General features: G+C 36.6%; 1 protein-coding gene across 1 annotated transcript in view; it reads left to right on the top strand.

Moving 5' to 3' along the window:
* Positions 1 to 18,065, top strand: part of TNPO3 (transportin 3) — a 117,539-nt gene that overhangs the window by 85,044 nt on the left and 14,430 nt on the right. Inside the window, exons 12-19 of the mRNA XM_031939033.1 lie at positions 1,039 to 1,230; positions 6,328 to 6,419; positions 7,041 to 7,117; positions 9,050 to 9,110; positions 9,875 to 10,015; positions 12,617 to 12,733; positions 15,021 to 15,115; positions 17,209 to 17,365. Of these exons, the coding sequence (XP_031794893.1) occupies positions 1,039 to 1,230; positions 6,328 to 6,419; positions 7,041 to 7,117; positions 9,050 to 9,110; positions 9,875 to 10,015; positions 12,617 to 12,733; positions 15,021 to 15,115; positions 17,209 to 17,365 (932 nt within the window). The remainder of the gene's footprint in view (positions 1 to 1,038; positions 1,231 to 6,327; positions 6,420 to 7,040; positions 7,118 to 9,049; positions 9,111 to 9,874; positions 10,016 to 12,616; positions 12,734 to 15,020; positions 15,116 to 17,208; positions 17,366 to 18,065) is intronic.

The raw sequence follows: 18,065 nt of genomic DNA, 5'->3' as shown, positions 1-18,065 counted from the left end.
GAAATTCTAGGTAGGTTATCCAACAAAATGAAACTTTGGGAAAATTCAAAATATAGAACATTGTGGTGGGTAGTTGTAGTCATTGCCATTGTCATCTGGGCTTATGGTGATGAAGGTTTTAGCTGGTTTGGTGGCAGGGTGCAAAAGAGGTTGCATCTGATCTGTCAGAATGCTGTAGGCCTTGACTTGGCACTCAAGCAAGTTACAGATCTGGTTGTCATCATAACCATTCTTTATGAACTTAACAGCCCAGACTTAGGGGCTTTTTCAGTTAAATATACCTGGCTTTGTAAAGATGGAAAGGAGAAGTAAGATTTTTATAGAAATTCAGAAAATTTGTCCTGCAAAGTGAGAGATACCTTTACTGATCTCCCTCCCAGGAAAGAGAAAAGGTCAGTGTGAGTTTTTACAGCTTCTTGTTGGGGATCATGGAAGGAGCACTGAATTAGGGTCCTCGAGATCTGGGGTCACATCTGATGTCTAATCCTTTCATCTTTGTGGCCTTATACCTTTGAGGACTTCTTGCCCACCCTGTGATTTAATTTGTTCTTTATAAAATGAAGGTATTAGACTAGATAACTTAAAGGTTCTTAACATTTTGTTCTTGACATTAGTCCTTTCCTTCTTTCCCTTCCAGCTAGATTCTGTGCAAGATACTTTGCTAGACACTGAGACAGAGATATACATATTCATCACCTGTTAAGATCATAGGACAGACTTATTTGTCCGTTTTTGTTTCTATCTTACAATGCAGTGACCCGGAAAATGTGATTATGTGATTTTATTATATTTGTGTGCTACTTAGACAATCTCAAAATTACTGTTTGAGGCTTTAAGGTTTTTCTAACAATTTTTTTCCCCCAACAATGTAGTTCTGTGGGGGTTACTATCTTCATTTTACAGGTGAAAACACTTAAGACTCAAGTTGTCAGAATTATCATCTTAGAGACAAGAATAAGCAGTTAAATTTACTATGGAAACATTCTCATGAAATCTATGTCCTTTCTTAGTATTAAAATTTTTGTCTTCTGTTATCAGACCCTGTATTGGGCTACTTGATGAAAGGCCTGTGTGAAAAGCCTCTGGCCTCTGCTGCTGCCAAAGCCATTCACAACATCTGCTCTGTCTGCCGGGACCACATGGCTCAGCACTTTAATGGACTACTGGAAATTGCCCGATCCCTTGATTCCTTCATGCTGTCTCCAGAAGCTGCTGTAGGCTTGCTGAAAGGTATTTACTACTACATTATTAGAAATAGGTGTTTTTTTGTTTTGAGCTATCTCTTATACCACTCCTAGTATTGCAGTTATAATGGTAGTGAAGATGGGTTATTAGCTCAAAGGGGTGTGTATACATACACATAATGTGTTTTTACTTGTATACATTGTAAAACCCATTTGATCAGTCTTTTATTGAATAGTTACTATGCACACAACACTGATCCTGGACTATTTTAGTATTGGTAGGATAGAAGGGAGAGTTAAATGTACTATGAAGATAGTAACTCAGACTGGGAACAATACTCAATACACTTGGAAGAATACTAGCAATTCAGGATATTAAATTAGCATATTAAAAAGAGCTATAGAATAGGGAAGTATTTAATAAATTATGAGCATCAATGCATTTTTGAAAATGCTACAAAAAACCTTTTGGTGGAGAAAAGGCATTACTATTGCTACCTCCCTTCCACTCCTAATCTCCTGATAGCTTCACCCCCATTAAAAATCAAGGGGAAAAAAGCCACATACAGAAAATACAGTCAAATAAAGTGAATTCCCACATGGGCAAAGATATGTCTCTGTACTTTGTGTCCATCACCTCTCTGAGAGGAGGTGTATAGGCATGCCTCATCATTGGTTATCTAGAGATGTGATTGATCATTGCATTGCTCTCTTTAAATCTTAAGTTATTTTTCTTTACAATGTTGCCGTTCTTGGATCAGTTGTTCTGATTCTGCTCATTTCACTCTTTCAGTTCTCTCTACCTAGGATTCTCTGAATCTCTTGAATCATTTCTTCCATTTTATTCATATAACCAAAATTGTTCAGCCATTTTCCAGTTGTCTAAGATTCAGGCTAAGGCAGCCATTTAGATTTTTAAGTTTTTCTCACCCTCTCCCCCGCCTTTTAAATACCTCTCTTCTCTTAATTTTGCTCTCTGAATTAACCTCTCTCTTAACCCTGTACATCATCCCTGTTATTTCCTTGTTGAATCAAATGTATTTATACACTTAAACATTTTTGTGTCTATGCATCTAACTTCCCTTTGTTCAAATAAAAGTAAAGTTCATTTGATATTCATTGCCCCTGGCCCTTCTACCTTTTTCTAATCTTTTCATATATTCCTTTCTTTCTCCTTTCTACACTAGTGGACCCTCTTTTTGTGCTTCTTTCTCTTTCCACCTTCAGAACAAAACCTATCTTTCTTATTTAGTTACCTCAGAACACTTGTTTTTTCTTTTTTTTATTATTAGCCCTAAATTATCATCAGGTGATTTACTCATCTCTCCAGTTTTATTTCTAAAACTGGGAAAGTTTGTGCTAGGACCAGGCCAAGTCTTGGCCTCTGTGGAATTTTGGATATGGTAGTCAGCCCTGTCTGTTTTCTCCCAGGATCATCTGGGTTTTGGCATTGCCACTTCCTAGGTTAACCCTCCTACTCACCCCATGGGTCTTTGAAGATAAGAGCACTAGACCTTCTGGATATTTTCATAACAGTATCTAGGAGTTCAGAGTCCCTGGACCTGAGCTGTTCCATTGGTCTCCTTGGTGCTTGCTTTGCTGGAGGACACCACTTTGGTATCACCTGAAGGCTTCTGGATGACTTTTTGTGCAGTTTTAGGGCGGAAGTAGTCCCTGTAGTTTCTCATTGAATTTCCTTATTTTTCAGTCTAGTATAAATTACATGGTTTTGCTGGGTTAAGTATGTGAAAGCTGGGTAGTCTGCCCCCTATTCTATCTGCCATCTTTCCTCTAAGTTTTACTAAATCTACTCTTGATTCTGATTTACTGAGTTGCTAACCCCCAGGTTGGTAGGGTTCAGAGCCCTGCTCACCAAGTTTTCCTCATAGAGCATTGGATTGTCAGGTATATGGAAGATAGTGTGTTTTGATTCTTCAACAGATAAACCTGTCTGGGTTTGCTTAAAAACTCAACTAGCAAGAGTATATGAACAATACTCCATAGGGTCGCAAATATTAGATTAGTTCTGATTAAAGGATACTACTCAGACACACTCTGATCAAGCCAAGTCAAAGCAGAGCAAACTCTAATGCAGGTTGCTTCTGATGACTATAAGAATATTCCACAGATAATAGGGTTGTTCCAGATGCCCTTTGTGTTGTCATAGAAATAACCAGCCATGACATTGGCATCATGAAGTAGGGAAGCAGCTTTCGTTATGTTAGGTAGATTCTGTGCAACTTGAATGAATCTTAATAGTAGAGTAGGAGGATGGGGAGGAAGAGTGCTCTTATTCCAAAAGGTCACAGAGCTACATATGTAATTTCTGCTTAATGTTGCCTTGCCGTAGATCTGCCACACCAGGGCAGCTGAGGATCTGTGTACTTGTCAGTTTGGAATTTACCAGAGTAGAATGAAGAGCATCCTTCCTTTTAAACTCTCCTTTCTAGTATAGAAAGGTCTCCCTGTTGCTTATACATGGAAAGGGCCTTCCCTTTGTATATAAAAATTCCCATATATAAAAGTCTCTTTGACTTTGAAAATCTTTTCTATCCATCATTATTGATCACAAAATAGAAAATTTTGATTATATCAAGTTAAAAAGCTTTTGTACAAACAAAACTAATGCAGACAAAATTAGAAGGGAAGCAATAAACTGGGAAAACATTTTTACAAACAAAGGTTCTGATAAAACTCTTATTTACAAAATATAGAGAGAATTGACCCAAATTTATAAGAAATCAAGCCATTCTCCAGTTGATAAATGGTCAAAAGATATGAACAGACAATTTTCAGATGAAGAGATTGAAATTATTTCTAGTCATATGAAGTGGTGTTCCAAATCATTATTGATCAGAAAAATACAAATTAAGACAACTACATGCCTCTCAGATTGGCTAAGATGACAGGAAAAGATAATGACAAATGTTGGAGGGATGTGGGAATACTGGGACACTGATGTATTTGGTGGAGTTGTGAATGGATCCAACTATTCTGGAGAGAAATTTGGAACTATACTCAGAGTTGTCAAACTATTGATATCCTTTGACCCAGCAGTGTTTCTATTGAGCCTATATCCCAAAGAGATATTAAAAAAGGGAAAGGGACCTGTATGTGCAAAAATGTTTGTGGCAGCCCTATTTGTAGTGCTTAGAAACTGAAAACTGAGTGGGTGTCTGTCAATTGGAGAATGACTTGAGTAAAATGTGGTATATGAATGTTATGGAATATTATTGTTCTGTAAGAAATGACCAGCAGGATGATTTCAGAGAGGCTTGGAGACACTTAACATGAACTAATGCTAAGTGTTCATCTGAACAGAACCAGGAGATCATTATACACTTTAACAACAATACTATATGATGATCAATTCTGATGGACGTGGCTCTCTTCAACAATGAGAGGATCCAAATCAGTTCCAGTTGATCAGTAATGAACAGAACCAGCTACACCCAGGGAAAGAATACTAGAAAATGAGTGTGGACCACAATGTAGCATTTCCACTTTGTTATTGTTTGCTTATATTTTTGTTTTTCTTCCCAGGTCTTTTTAAATCCGATTTTTCTTGTGCAGCAAGATAACTATATAAATATGTATACATATATTATATTTAAATGTACTTTAACATATTTAACATGTATGGGACTACCTGCCATCTAGGGGAAGGGGTGGAGGGAAGGAGGGGAAAAGTTGGGACAGAAGTTTTTGCAAAGGTCAGTGTTGAAAAATTAGTTTTGTCAATAAAAAAACTATAATTTAAAAAAATCTTTTCTATCCTTCAGGGTTCAGCAAAAAGATTCCAACCCCCCTTTTAAAAATTCAAGGGATTTCTTTAATGAAGCCTTTGTCTTTTCCTTTTCATAGTCAGAAATGATCTTTTCTTTTTGCATTCTTTTCAAATACTTGTACTATTTTTATGCTCTGAGGTGTGATTATGTATTAGTTATATACTTACTCTCTGATATAATACTAAAGAGAACTTGTCATCTCAAAGCAAGGAGGGCCTGAGTTCAAGTCCCATCTTTTTCAAGTCCTATCTCTTAAGTATACTGGCTATGTGACTCTGGACAAGTCACATAATCTTTCAGTGTTCCTGGCAACTCTTTATAAATTGCTGAGAAAGTGCCAGCTTTTGTTGGTAGAGGGAATTCACTATGCCAGTTCTGTTCTGTAGTGTTCTTTACATGCATCATATTTCTTGATACCAAGTTAGTTAAACTCTTTGAGGAGAGAGGCCATGACTTTGTTCTTTTTCCATCTTTTCTGGGGTCTGGAGCAGTGTTTTGTATATACTAGTTACCTGGTAAGTGATGATTGTTCATTGAAAATAAATGACTTATGAAGAAAGTAGCATTGGGAGTAGACTTTTTACAGAAACCATGTATTCAAGAGATCTTTTATAGGAGGGGGAAAAGGTACTTTCTAGAAAAGGGAGAAATATACTGATAGTCTTTCACTAGGTTGTTGAGAATCATAATATTCACAGTTGTCAGTCAGAAGTGAAGTCATGTAAAGGCATGTGTATTCTGAGCCACATAAAGGAAAACAAAACACAAGGAACAAAATAATTTTCTTAGTCTAGGGTAAGGATATGGACAGTTTCAACAGGGAAATAGCTAGATATACCTCTCTCCTACTATTCTGATCCAGGAAATGTTTTACTTTGTAATGGGCTGAGGTTTGAGTTGATGCACTGAGGTCCCAAGTACGTGAGGCTAAATAGTAATTGGGCTATACTCTATTAATATACATGATTGGATAAAGAATGGCCCCGCCCATTCTCCGTGCAAGTCCTGATGTGTTGTATAGGAAATGACGATTTTGGTGGGTGGAGGCAGAGAGAGACAGGAAGAGAAGCTGGGAAAGATTGGCCTGGGTTCCATACTCCTAGCTACTGGTCTTGTGGCTGCTGGTCATGTGGCTGCTGGTCTAGCTAGGTTCTTGACTCAGCTATACACATTGCTATTGCCCATTCTCTTCCATCTCCAATCCTTCTTCACTGAGAATAAAGACTGACGATTTTCCCCTAACCTGAATTCCTGACTCTGGCTGATTTTAAAATACGCGATCTTCACATTACTTGAGCATGATAAGTACTTTGTTTGCTTCTTAAAATTCTTACGTTTCTTTCTTTGCTCTCTAGGGACAGCCCTGGTCCTAGCCAGATTACCCTTAGAAAAAATTGCTGAATGCCTCAGTGAGCTGTGTGCAGTTCAAGTCATGGCATTGAAAAAGGTGAGTCTTTTCAGACATTGCAATATTATATGCCTTCCCATTTTGTTGTTGAGGGAGTTTTGTTGTTAAGTTCCCAGACTTATGTTGGTATACTAATGGATCAAAATGAGGAGGCTCAGGTGAAGTAGAAAGTTCTCTGAATTTAGAATTCAAGTCCCAGGGCTACTGCTTATTAGCTGTAAAATCATGGGTGTTTAACATTTAATAGGGCTGAGCCTCAGTTTTCTTATCTGTAAAATGGAGGTGATATCTAATGGGATTATGGTGATAATTAAATGGTGCAATGGTTAGGAAGTGTTTTGTGGCAATAAATGTCACCCATTGTTATCATCTTGGAATAAAAAAAATGAAGGCCAAAACCCCCTGATCTTCTGTTTGTTACTGAATATAATGATGTAGCAAATTTCTCAAATCATGTAATGCTCTTCTTTTTAATTTCCTTCTGGCTTGTAACATGCAAATGTTGAGGTCCTGTTAGCACTGATTTATATTTATTATACTACATATTACAAGAAGATTAAAAAAAGACAGCCTTGACAGAACTATTTCTCAGACAATTTGCGATTTAGAAGGTGGACTTGGGTATGGCATCAGCTAAGTTTTAACTTGTTTTTTCCTTAGCTGCTATCTCAAGAACCTAGCAACGGCATTTCCTCAGACCCCACCGTGTTCTTAGATCGCCTGGCAGTAATATTTAGGTAAGATGTGGGAAGGAATGTGGATGGGGCGCTAGACTGGCACCTATGACTTTAGGCAAGTGTTCTTTCTCGTACTTCTATGGCTGTATTTGACTTTGCCTGTCCATTGTTTACCCTCTCTACCTGGAAAAGGAGAAGAATTAAGCTTGCAGCCTAAAAGTGAAGCATTTTATAAAGTGTTCCTCAAGATGAAAGGTAAATCCTAAAAATCATCCCTAGCTTATCCCTTTGTCAATAGATTCTTGTAAAATTATAAGTGATTGCTTGGACGCTATGGTGAACAGCATCAGAAAATAAGATCACTTCTAATGAGGCTCTTGGAATTGGAGCTCATTTCATCATAAGAACAAGAGAGGCAGCCTGAAAAACCCAATTGAGGGAGAGTGGAGACAGTAAGTCTGTAAGGGATTTGTACAGTTTTGTAAGTATTCCATGAGATCTACATATCTTATGAAAATTATTGAAGCCGTAAGATTAGCAACAACTTGAAAGTAAATGGGAGGGGAGGGATTAAAAAAAACTTCAATGAGGAGCCAGGCATGGTGACACATGCTGATAGTTCTGGCTTCTGGCAAGGCTGAAGCTACTAGATCACTTGAGGGTGAGTTTTTTGAGCTGCAGAAGGGCCAGAGTTAAGCCCCTCCAGGTAGAGGACTGCCAACCTGCCCACATCAAAAAATGGAGGAGGACTTAGCTTTTTCTGTGTCATTAGTGGGATCATCTATCCCTGTGGATGGTTGTTATGCTTTTTAGCCTGCACAAAACAGAATGACCCAGGCTTCCCATCAAAAAGTAAAGCAATAGCTAAAGTGGGGGAGTTACACTTTAAAACTGATTTTTAATAAGAAAAAAATTATTCTCAGTGGATTTATTTTAGCATTTTGATTTCATTCATTAGTTTAATTTACTTTACATTAGTTTAGTTAATTTACTTTAGTAAGTGTTATTCTCTGTAGCCTGTTAAATTGCCACCTTGTGTTAGTCCGGGTTAAGGAAAATCATTAACAGGTGGACATTTCTAACTTGAAGGTAAAAGGGCTTGGGCATACTCTTTGCTTTTGTTGTTGTTACTTTAAAGTGAAAGGTTATTTTCCACAAAGATTATTGGAGGATTGAAACTTTGATGTATGTACAAAGTTTATTTACTACTTGCCTCTTTTCAAATTATTGAAGAATGGAATTTGAAAAAATAATTCAATGTCCTTTTCTTGAGATTTACCTTTGGCTTGATACCATTTGATTTCAGATTTCTTCAAATCTTTTGATAATGGAAATGAAGTCACATTTGTTTAAGACAATGACTGAGTGGGCTCAGTCATCATGTTAATGTTTTGATTACTCATCTGAGATTAAAGGGAAGAAATTCAAAATGTTTGTAGCAGATTGCTTCCCAAGAACTAGAGGAATCTTATCCAGAGCTAGACTGGTCACCAAGACTTGCTAGTTTTTAGGGGCTTGGGAGAGCATTAGAATCAGTAGTATGGTGAAGTTAATTTAAACCAATATCAATTATCAGATTTTCAATTGGAGCATTTACATCCCAGAAACCTCATGAATCCTACAAATCAAATCTTAAATTATTGCTTTGTTGATTATCTAGGTTTAGGAAAATGAAGAAAATGTTAATAATACAGATTTAACTTTAAAATGTGTCTTGTACATTTCTTCCTCTTCTTCAGCACCCCCCTCCTCCCCCCCCCAAGCCAATTATTAAACATTTATCAGCACATCCCTGGAATGGCTGTTTCACTATCGGGAGGATAGTTTCAGTTAATTTGGAAGGTGGATTTCAGGGAAGCATAATGAATGAGATTAATGTTTCAGCTTTCTTATTGGTGGGAGTAGTAGACAACACTGCATAACGAGGTTTGGGGCTATTTTCCCAGAAAAGCTGCTCCTTCTTCATTACTTTGGGTCATTGTCTCTTCCCAGGCACACCAATCCTATTGTAGAAAATGGACAGACTCATCCGTGCCAAAAAGTCATACAAGAAGTAAGTGCTGGTATGGACCTGTGTATCTAGGTTTCCTTCATCTTTACTGAGGTTCAGGTAGTTGAAATGTGACCTCTGATAGATCTGTTCCATCAAAATAGATTGAATATCGATAAAAAGGAAGAATGAGAGTACCATCAGAGTAGATACTGTATACATTTCTTAGAACAAAGGCTGAAGGTTAAAAAAAAAAAAAGGTAAAAAAAAAAATTCAAAAGAAAAGTTGAAATATACTAATTTGTGTGGTCTCCAGGGCAAACTGTCCCTTCCAGAACCCTAGATTCTCTTAGCTATGTTATTGATAGCTGAGTTCTTTTGAGAAAGCCACTTAATATCCCTTAGATCAGTTTGTCAATTCTAATGTACTAACCTCCCTGTCTCAATGGACCTGTAGTTCAATAGGCATTATGTATACGCTAAATATTTTTTATTGGTCTTTACTGTGTATAGATAATTAGTGTGGATTCTTTTTTCCATAAAATAATACTTTTGTTCTTTCACTTTTTTGACATTATCTTTTCCTTGAGAAGTATGTTCTTTAATTCAGGGAATCCACAGGACAGGACAGTATATGATCAATCACAATCACTGTCAGTCATACAGCACTGCTATTTCATTTAAGATGATTGCATCTCATTGTTGTTGTAGTATCTCAAGACCCCTGTCAAAGCCCTTTTATCACATAAATTGGTGTCATTTTGGATGGGCCTCTTTAGCTCTGTACTGCTGGCTTTATCTCATTCTTCTTTTCCTTTTTGGCTCAGATTTGGCCGGTTTTGTCAGAAACCCTGAACAAACACCGAGCTGATAACCGGATTGTGGAACGATGTTGCAGATGCCTACGTTTTGCTGTTCGATGTGTTGGTAAAGGATCAGCAGCCCTCCTGCAGCCCCTGGTTACACAGGTGAGTCCTCAGGAAACCATAGTCTGAGTAGAGGAAAAGGTTGGATTCAGTTACTAGGGACTTGATAGCTGTGCTGTCCTGGGCTTTAATTCCTCATTTGGTGTATGCGTTTGGTAGTAAAGACAAGAGGTAAATAAAGTGGGATATCTAAAATCTCTACTTTCAACATTATGACAAAAAGTGAGACAACTATGTTATGTGAATTTCATGACCTAAAAGGATGGTACTTAGTAAATGCTTTTTGACTGATTGACAAAATGGAAAGCTAGTGTTTCATTTGCTGTTACAAACAGATGTAAAAATGCTTTACATTTTTTCCTGATAATTTGAAAAAATGATGGTTTTTGTTATTAACATCACTTGTTTCTGAATATATCCTTTCTATCTCAGAGCTATCCCTTATGAAAAAGATTATAAAAAGAAAAGGCAGTTTAACAAAATCAGCAAACACATCCACTATTTCTAATACAGTATTTCACATTGTTTGTAGTCATTACATATACTGTTTCCATAGTTCTGCTAATTTCCCTTTGTACCAGTTCATAGAAATCTTCCCAAGTGTTTCTGAGTTGCTCATATTCTGTCTTTTTTTTAATGGTACAGTGGTATTCCATTATATTCTTCTATCATAATTTTTCACCTCCTTACTTAACTTTGTTTTCTAGTTCTTGCTACCACAGCAAGTACTCCTGTGAATAATTTGGTATAGATAGACCTGGATATGTAAACAGATCTTTCTTCCTGTGTTTTGTGTCTTTGTCTTCCAGACTAAATAGACCACTTCACAACTCAATCAAGAGTATATCTGTCTAATTGTGTGCCTATCTTTCTCACATTGACAATTTCTATTTTTTGTTACCTTTGCCAATTTGCTCATTGTATGAAATCTTAGAGTTGTTTTGATTTGTATTTAATTATTAATAATTTGGAGCGATCAATCATATAGTTAAGAATTTGCAGTCATTCTGAGGACTATTGGTTTGTGTCATTTGACCACTTATTCATTGGGAAATGGCCTTTGGCCTTTTGTATTTTTGTCATTTCCTATATATCTTGGACATCAGTTCTTTATTTTAAAATATTTGATGCTATGGAGAAGGAAGGAACTTGTGGCCAAAAAAAGAGTTCATTATTGAACCACAAAATAGATAATTTTATATTCAAAGTTTCTGGTAAAGGCCTAATTTATAAAATATATAAAGAGAATTGACTCAGATTTATAAGAATTCAAGCCATTCTCCAATTGATAAATGGTCAAAGGATATGAACAGACAATTTTCATATGAAGAAATTAAAACCATTTCTAATCATATGAAAATGTGCTCTAAATTACTGTTGATCAGAGAAATGCAAATTAAGACAACTCTGAGGCACCACTACATATCTTGAAGATTGGCTCAGATGACAACATTAATGACAAATGTTGGAGGGGATGTGGGAAAATTGGGACACTGATGCATTCTTGTTGGAACTGTGAACGGATCCATTCTGGAGAGCAATTTGGAATTTTGCCCAAGGGGCTATCAAACTGTGTACACCCTCTGATCCAGCAGTGTTTTTACTGAGCCTATATCCCACAGAGATCTTAAAGGAGGGAAAGGGACCCACATGTGCAAAAATGTTTGTGGCAGCCCTTTTTGTAATGGCTAGAAACTGGAAACTGAATGGATGCCCATCAGTTGGAGAATGGCTGAGTAAGTTATGGTACATGAATGCCATGGAATATTATTGTTCTATAAAAAAACAATCAGCAGGATGATTTCAGAGACTTACATGAACTGATGGTAAGTGAAATGAGCAGAATCAGGAGATCGTTATATACAACAACAAGATTATACGATGATCAATTCTGATGGCCATGCTCCTTTTCAGTAATGAGGTGATTCAGACCAGTTCCAATAGACTTGTAATGGAGAGAGCCATCTGCATCCAGAGAGAAGACTGGGAACTGAGTGTGGATCATATAGCATTTTCACTCTTTTTGTTGTTGTTTGCTTGCATTTTATTTTCTTTCTCATTTTTTATTCCTTTTTGATTTGATTTTTCTTGTGCAGCAAAATAATTGTATGAATTTGTATGCATATATTGGATTTAACATATGTTTTTTACCATGTTTAACATATATTGGATTATTTGCCATCTAGTAGAGGGGGTAGTGGGTAGGGGACAGAAATTGGAACACAAGATTTTGCAAGGGTTAATATTGAAAAATTATCCATGCATATGTTTTGAAAATAAAAAAGCTTTAATAAAAAAAAATGTATAATTGTTTGGGTTTTTTCCTCCCTACGTAATCAGTCAAAAAGCATTTAGTGTAAGTACCATCCTTTTAGGTCATTAGGCTTTTTCTTATGTAGAGTGTTCAACCTATGGACTGTTCTATTTTTTGACCAGTAAAACCAAACAGTGTGAACAATTGTTATTTTTCTCACAAACAAAAAATTTTGAGAATTGTTCCAGCTTTTTGAAGAAGCTTATCAATGAACTTTGGCTTTTTCAAGGCCTTTAAGAGAATAAACCCTGCAGGCCATGTATGTCTGGTGCTTCAGTAGTGTGCAAGGACTTGCTGACTTTAGCTGACTACTGCTTTTCCTTGAACAGATGGTGAATGTGTACCAGGTGCATCAACACTCTTGTTTCTTGTACCTTGGTAGTATCCTGGTGGATGAGTATGGGATGGAAGAGGGTTGTCGCCAGGGCCTGCTAGACATGTTACAGGTAGGTTCAATTTTAGGACTAGTGCTGCCTACTGAGCCTGGAAAGCCTTAAGAAACTGGCCATGAATGTGATATGATATTTATGTTCTTCATCACTTTTCCAATTGTATCACTTCTTATGATATTGTTATCAGTCATGTTGATTTCCAGATATGTTGAGTTAATTTTTAAGTCTGTAGAATTTTCTTTTTTTTTTCTTGGAAGGTGGAATGTTTAGGAGAGGATGTGTTTATTAATAGGCATAATAGGCACTGTCTTCTGATTTAGACTTTCCAAAAATATTGTATTTGAGCATGCTTCATTTGGTTGAAAGATTGGCCTTATTTTGAATTCCCTATCTGAGATAGTCAGCTTAATTAGTAACTGGAAAGGCTAGTTAAGATGCAGAAGAGGTACCAAGATCTGCAGCCAGTAATGGATAAAGAAAAAAGCATCTGAGATGTTCTTTGGTTTATTCTTTGCAATGACAAGATTTAGCAACAAGTAATTCAAAAGGGCTTAACAATATCATTCCCAGTTTTCCTGAGATAGCTTTTAATTTGAAATTGAGGTTACTTCATTTTTGTGATAATCTTATTCATGTGTAATAAGCTCTTTTAATGGTTTGGATTCTTTACAATATAATTTATGTCTAAAGACGGTCAAATAACTTAGAGCTTAAAATGTTTTGAGTTTTGGTTTCTTAGTTTTGTTTTACATTGGAATTTTTTTGCTATCTTTATCATTCACTCAACCAAAATCAATTTTGTCCTCCTTTCTAATTGAAGAGTGTAATGTAATTTTCAGGTTGTCTGTGTCATTTCATTCCTTTTTCTTCTGCTTGTTTTTTCCTTCCCTTTCTACTTTCCTACTTTTCTTATCCCTTTTATCTTTTTCTGCTATTTTTCTTTTACTTTCCATTTCTCAATCATATATCCCATGTCTGTCACCATCTGGACCTGTTTCTGCTATGTTGACTAGAGATTTAATAAGTCTTAACAGTTATTGAATGATCAAATCCAGTGCCTCTTACTCAGTATTCATCCTCCTTGACCTCACTGTTGCATTTGAAACCATTGCCCAGACTCCTCTCTTCAATATTCTGTTCTTCCTGTATTTTCCTGACACCTCTCTTGAGTTTCCTTTCAGCTGCCTAACTTCTCCTTTATTAGATCATTATTCATGTCCTACTTCCTAACTGTAGATGAATTGCAAGGCTCTTTCCTTTTTCATAATGATTTCACCAGCTCCCAAAGGCTTATTTATTATCTCTATGCTAATGACTTCCAGATTTATAAATCAAATCCTGGCCTTTCTCTTGAGTTTTAGTTCTGTATTATTCGCTACCTATTGGTCATTTCCAATTGGACGTCCCATTGATGTCTCCAAACTCGGCATTTCTCTCCAGGTTGCCCTCAAACCTACCTATCTTTTCCACTCCTGCAAATGTCAAGGACGTGATCCTGTTCATTCAGATTTGCCCCCTCAGTCTCATCTTTACTTTCCCTCATCAAAATGTCCTATCAATGACCAAGTTTTGTCACTTCTACCTCCACAAGGTCTTTTGTATGTGTCCCCTTTTCTGTAATCACATGCCTGCCATCTTAGAAGCCTAACTGTTTTTCCAGACTAATTATGTGTTCTGAGCCCTATCATATGTGCTGTTCCTGCCAAATGGACTTACTTGATACTTCCTCTAAACATTCACTATCCTTTCTTTGTCCTAGAAGCCTTAGTTTCCTTTAAAGTTTGCCTGTAGTGGTCCTGATCTGTACTAGTGCTGCCCCAAAAGTTAAGATGACTTACTTTGTATATATTTTGTTAGTTACATAATCTGTTTACCTATTGTGTATCTTTTCTCCACTCCCATTTTACCCCCATCCCAAGCCCACAAAAGTCTTAGCTTTTTGAGGACAGTCTGTTTCTTTTTTGTCTTTGTATCTTCAGCTTCTCACAGGTGTCTGTCACAAAGTGGGCACTTAATAAATGGCTGTTAATGAATTGACCTTTATTGTGGTTGTTTTCTCCTTTGGTATGTGGGTGAGGTGGAGATTGTGGCCTAGACCTGTCCGTTTCATGATATAAGGGAATTCGTTGTTATGAAGTTCCTGCTTCCAGTATGCATCAACAATTTGTTATGAAACTTTTACAGTTTTAGAGAATATCCTAGGATCCTTGACCGGGATCACACAAGATATAATACGTACCAAAGGTGGAAGTTTTCAACTCTGACAATCAACTCTTTAATCTCTACTTCATGTTGCTTATTTATAGATAGCCACTGGTAAAAGATCTGCTTTTCTCTTTAGGCACTATGCATCCCTACTTTCCAGCTCCTAGAACAGCAAAATGGCCTTCAGAACCACCCTGATACTGTGGATGATCTGTTCAGACTAGCTACCAGGTAACTCTCTGACAAAACTGTTTTTCTTGTTGCTATGTATTAGCCATTGTCTAGTTTTGTTGATCAGCTCATTTGCTTGCTCTCAAATCTCCAGTAGGATGGGTAGGAGAAAATTATGAGATTTCTTTCTTTAGTCATTTACCCTTAGATTGAGTATTGAACATTTTATCTTTCTCTGTTTCCTCAAAATAGGTTGTTAGAATCTTATTCATTCAGGTGATGTGTGGATTTATCATGTGAATGTTCTGGATTAAAATTTTTAATTTAAACTGGAAGAGATTGTTTTTTAAAAGTCTTTTCTGACTGATTTACTTAAGCTTTTCTGCCTTGGTTTGTTAAGCAATAGTAACTTAATTGGAGATTGATGTTGTGATGTAGGCTGCTAGGAAGAAGCCTTTTCAAATTAAAGACTCGAAAGTAATTGGTCTTCTGAAATTTTCTTTTCATCTTCTAAAATCAGTTTTGATTCAAAAAAAACTCAGAACAAGGGCTTTACTCTAAAATACACACACACACACACACACACACACACACATACATATAACTGGGTGATTTGAATATGGAGTATTACATTTATCATCATGGGATTTAATCTTGGTATTTTCATTAAAAAGCATTTATCTTTTAGATTACTAGTTCTCTGAATATTTCAACTTAGATGTCCCAGTGGCAACTCAAACTCAGCATGTCTAAAACATTCCCTTAAAATGTATCCCTCTTCCAAACTCTACTATTTTTATTGAAAGTCTCCCTTTTCTTCCAGTCTCCTAGGCTCATCATCTCAGTGGTATTCTTTCCTCCTCACTCTGCCTCACCTCATGTATCTATTCAGTTGCCAAATCTTACCATTTCTATATCTATAACATCTCATAACTTTCTTCCTCTCTACTCATACAGCTAGCACCTCATCACCTCTTGCTTAGGTTACTGTTGTGGTTTTGTAATTGTTCTTCCCATCTCACATCTTTCCTTCCACACTGTTATGAAAGTGATATTTTTTAAGATCTTATCATGTCACTTTGCTCCTCATTAAACTCCAGTGATAGCCTATTGCCTCTAGGATAAAATATGAACTATTTACCTTTTATATCTCTTCTCCTGGCCCCATCCTATCTTTCTAGCCTTATTGTATATCCTTTTCCTCTGTATCCACATGCTGCAATCCAGGCAAAGTAGCCTTCTTCTTGTTCCTTGCTAATGGTATGCAATTGCATGGAACTGTTTCCCTTTTGCTTTTCCTTTTTTATCTCTTCACTCCTCTCAAACCACTTTGAATTTAATTTCTTTGTATTTATTGATATTTGCTCTCTAGAAATTTGCAGATGAACTTGTCTCCCTAATTAGAATTAAAGAACTTTTAAAATTCAAATTATCTCATTATTTATATTTACATCCCTATTGCCTAAGGATTATATTGTCTACCACAGTACTTGAAACATAGTAGGTGCTTGATAAACATTTATTAATTAGTTGATATTATAAAGGGGAAGGGAAGAAAATGAGCACATGCCAGGCACTGTGCTAAGCACATTATAGATACCTCATTTGATCTGCATAAGGTCTGAGTTAGGTGCTTTCATTATCCCAGTTTTCTAGTTGAAGAAACTGAAGCAAATAGAAGATAAATGAATTGTCCAGCTGGGAAGTGTCTGAGATCAGATTTGAATTCAGGTCTTCCTGACTCCTGGTGGTAAACAGTACCGCTAGCTGGCTAGATCAAACTCTTTGAACAGTTCAATGATTTTTCTTGAATAATTACACATTGTTTTCCAGAATGGTTGGAGTAATCCACATCTCCACCAACTGTATATTAGTATTGTGTGCATCAAATCTACAGATGACACAAAGCTCAAAGGGATAGCTAGCTTGTTGGATGAAAGACTCAGGATCCCAAAAATGTCAACAAGCTGGAATGCTAGTAAGTGTCTGAGGCAGGATTTGAATTCACATCTTCTTGACTCTAGGCCCATTACACCATCTAATTTTGTGATAAGTCCATGCTCTTTCAGTAGATTGGTCAACAGTCTAAAGTGTGTGAGTTCCTTTTGTATATAGAATTTGTGTCTGTATCTCACTTCTCTTTCCATTGACAGGTTTATCCAACGTAGTCCTGTTACCTTGTTGAGGAGCCAAGTGGTTATCCCCATCTTACAGTGGGCCATTGCCTCAACCACCCTTGACCACCGGGATGCTAACTGCAGTGTCATGAAGTTCCTAAGAGACCTCATCCATACAGGAGTAGCCAATGATGTGAGTATCAGAAGTGCCATCATCTTTGCAGGATTTATAAGCCCTTATTTTGAGCTGATTGTAGGAGTGCCATCCATGGTCTCCTGTCTTGATTTGTTGCTTTTAGAGCATCAATATACCCACTAATCTGGAGTGATAAATTCCATATTAAATTAATCATCAAATAATTTATTAAGGACCAGTTATTAAAAGGTACTAATTGTACTAATTGTACTAACTGTAATATTTCAGGAAGTCTAAGATGCTTCCTGCATTTAAGTAGTTTGTAGCCTAGCTGAATGTAGAAAGGAATCCCCAGAAATCCATGGAATATTAAATAGCAATATACAATATGTTCTTAGAACAAAGGAGTTATATATCCAGTAAGAACTTCACTTGAATAAGAAGGAACGAATACTTGAGTCAGGAATGGCTTCCTGGTGATAGGGATACTTCCTTTGTGCCATATGTAATCGGCACCATATAGATGAGTAAAGAAGAGAGGGGAAAAAACTCTTTAGTTTGGAAATGTGAGTAAAGGTTCTTGGTCACAAAATTGGGGGAGAAAAAAATGAAGTAGAACAGTTTGACTAGAGTAAAAAGATTACATTGGAGAATGAATGGTAGACACTGGAAAGGGAAAACATGAACATGTTATTGGGCAATAAGAAAGCAATTAGTAGACAAGGAAAGATTGAAAATAATTGAGATTAGAGATTAT

Source organism: Sarcophilus harrisii, chromosome 5 (assembly GCF_902635505.1).
Source record: "Sarcophilus harrisii chromosome 5, mSarHar1.11, whole genome shotgun sequence".
NCBI lineage: Eukaryota > Metazoa > Chordata > Mammalia > Dasyuromorphia > Dasyuridae > Sarcophilus > Sarcophilus harrisii.
This window is presented reverse-complemented; position numbering and strand designations above follow the sequence as displayed.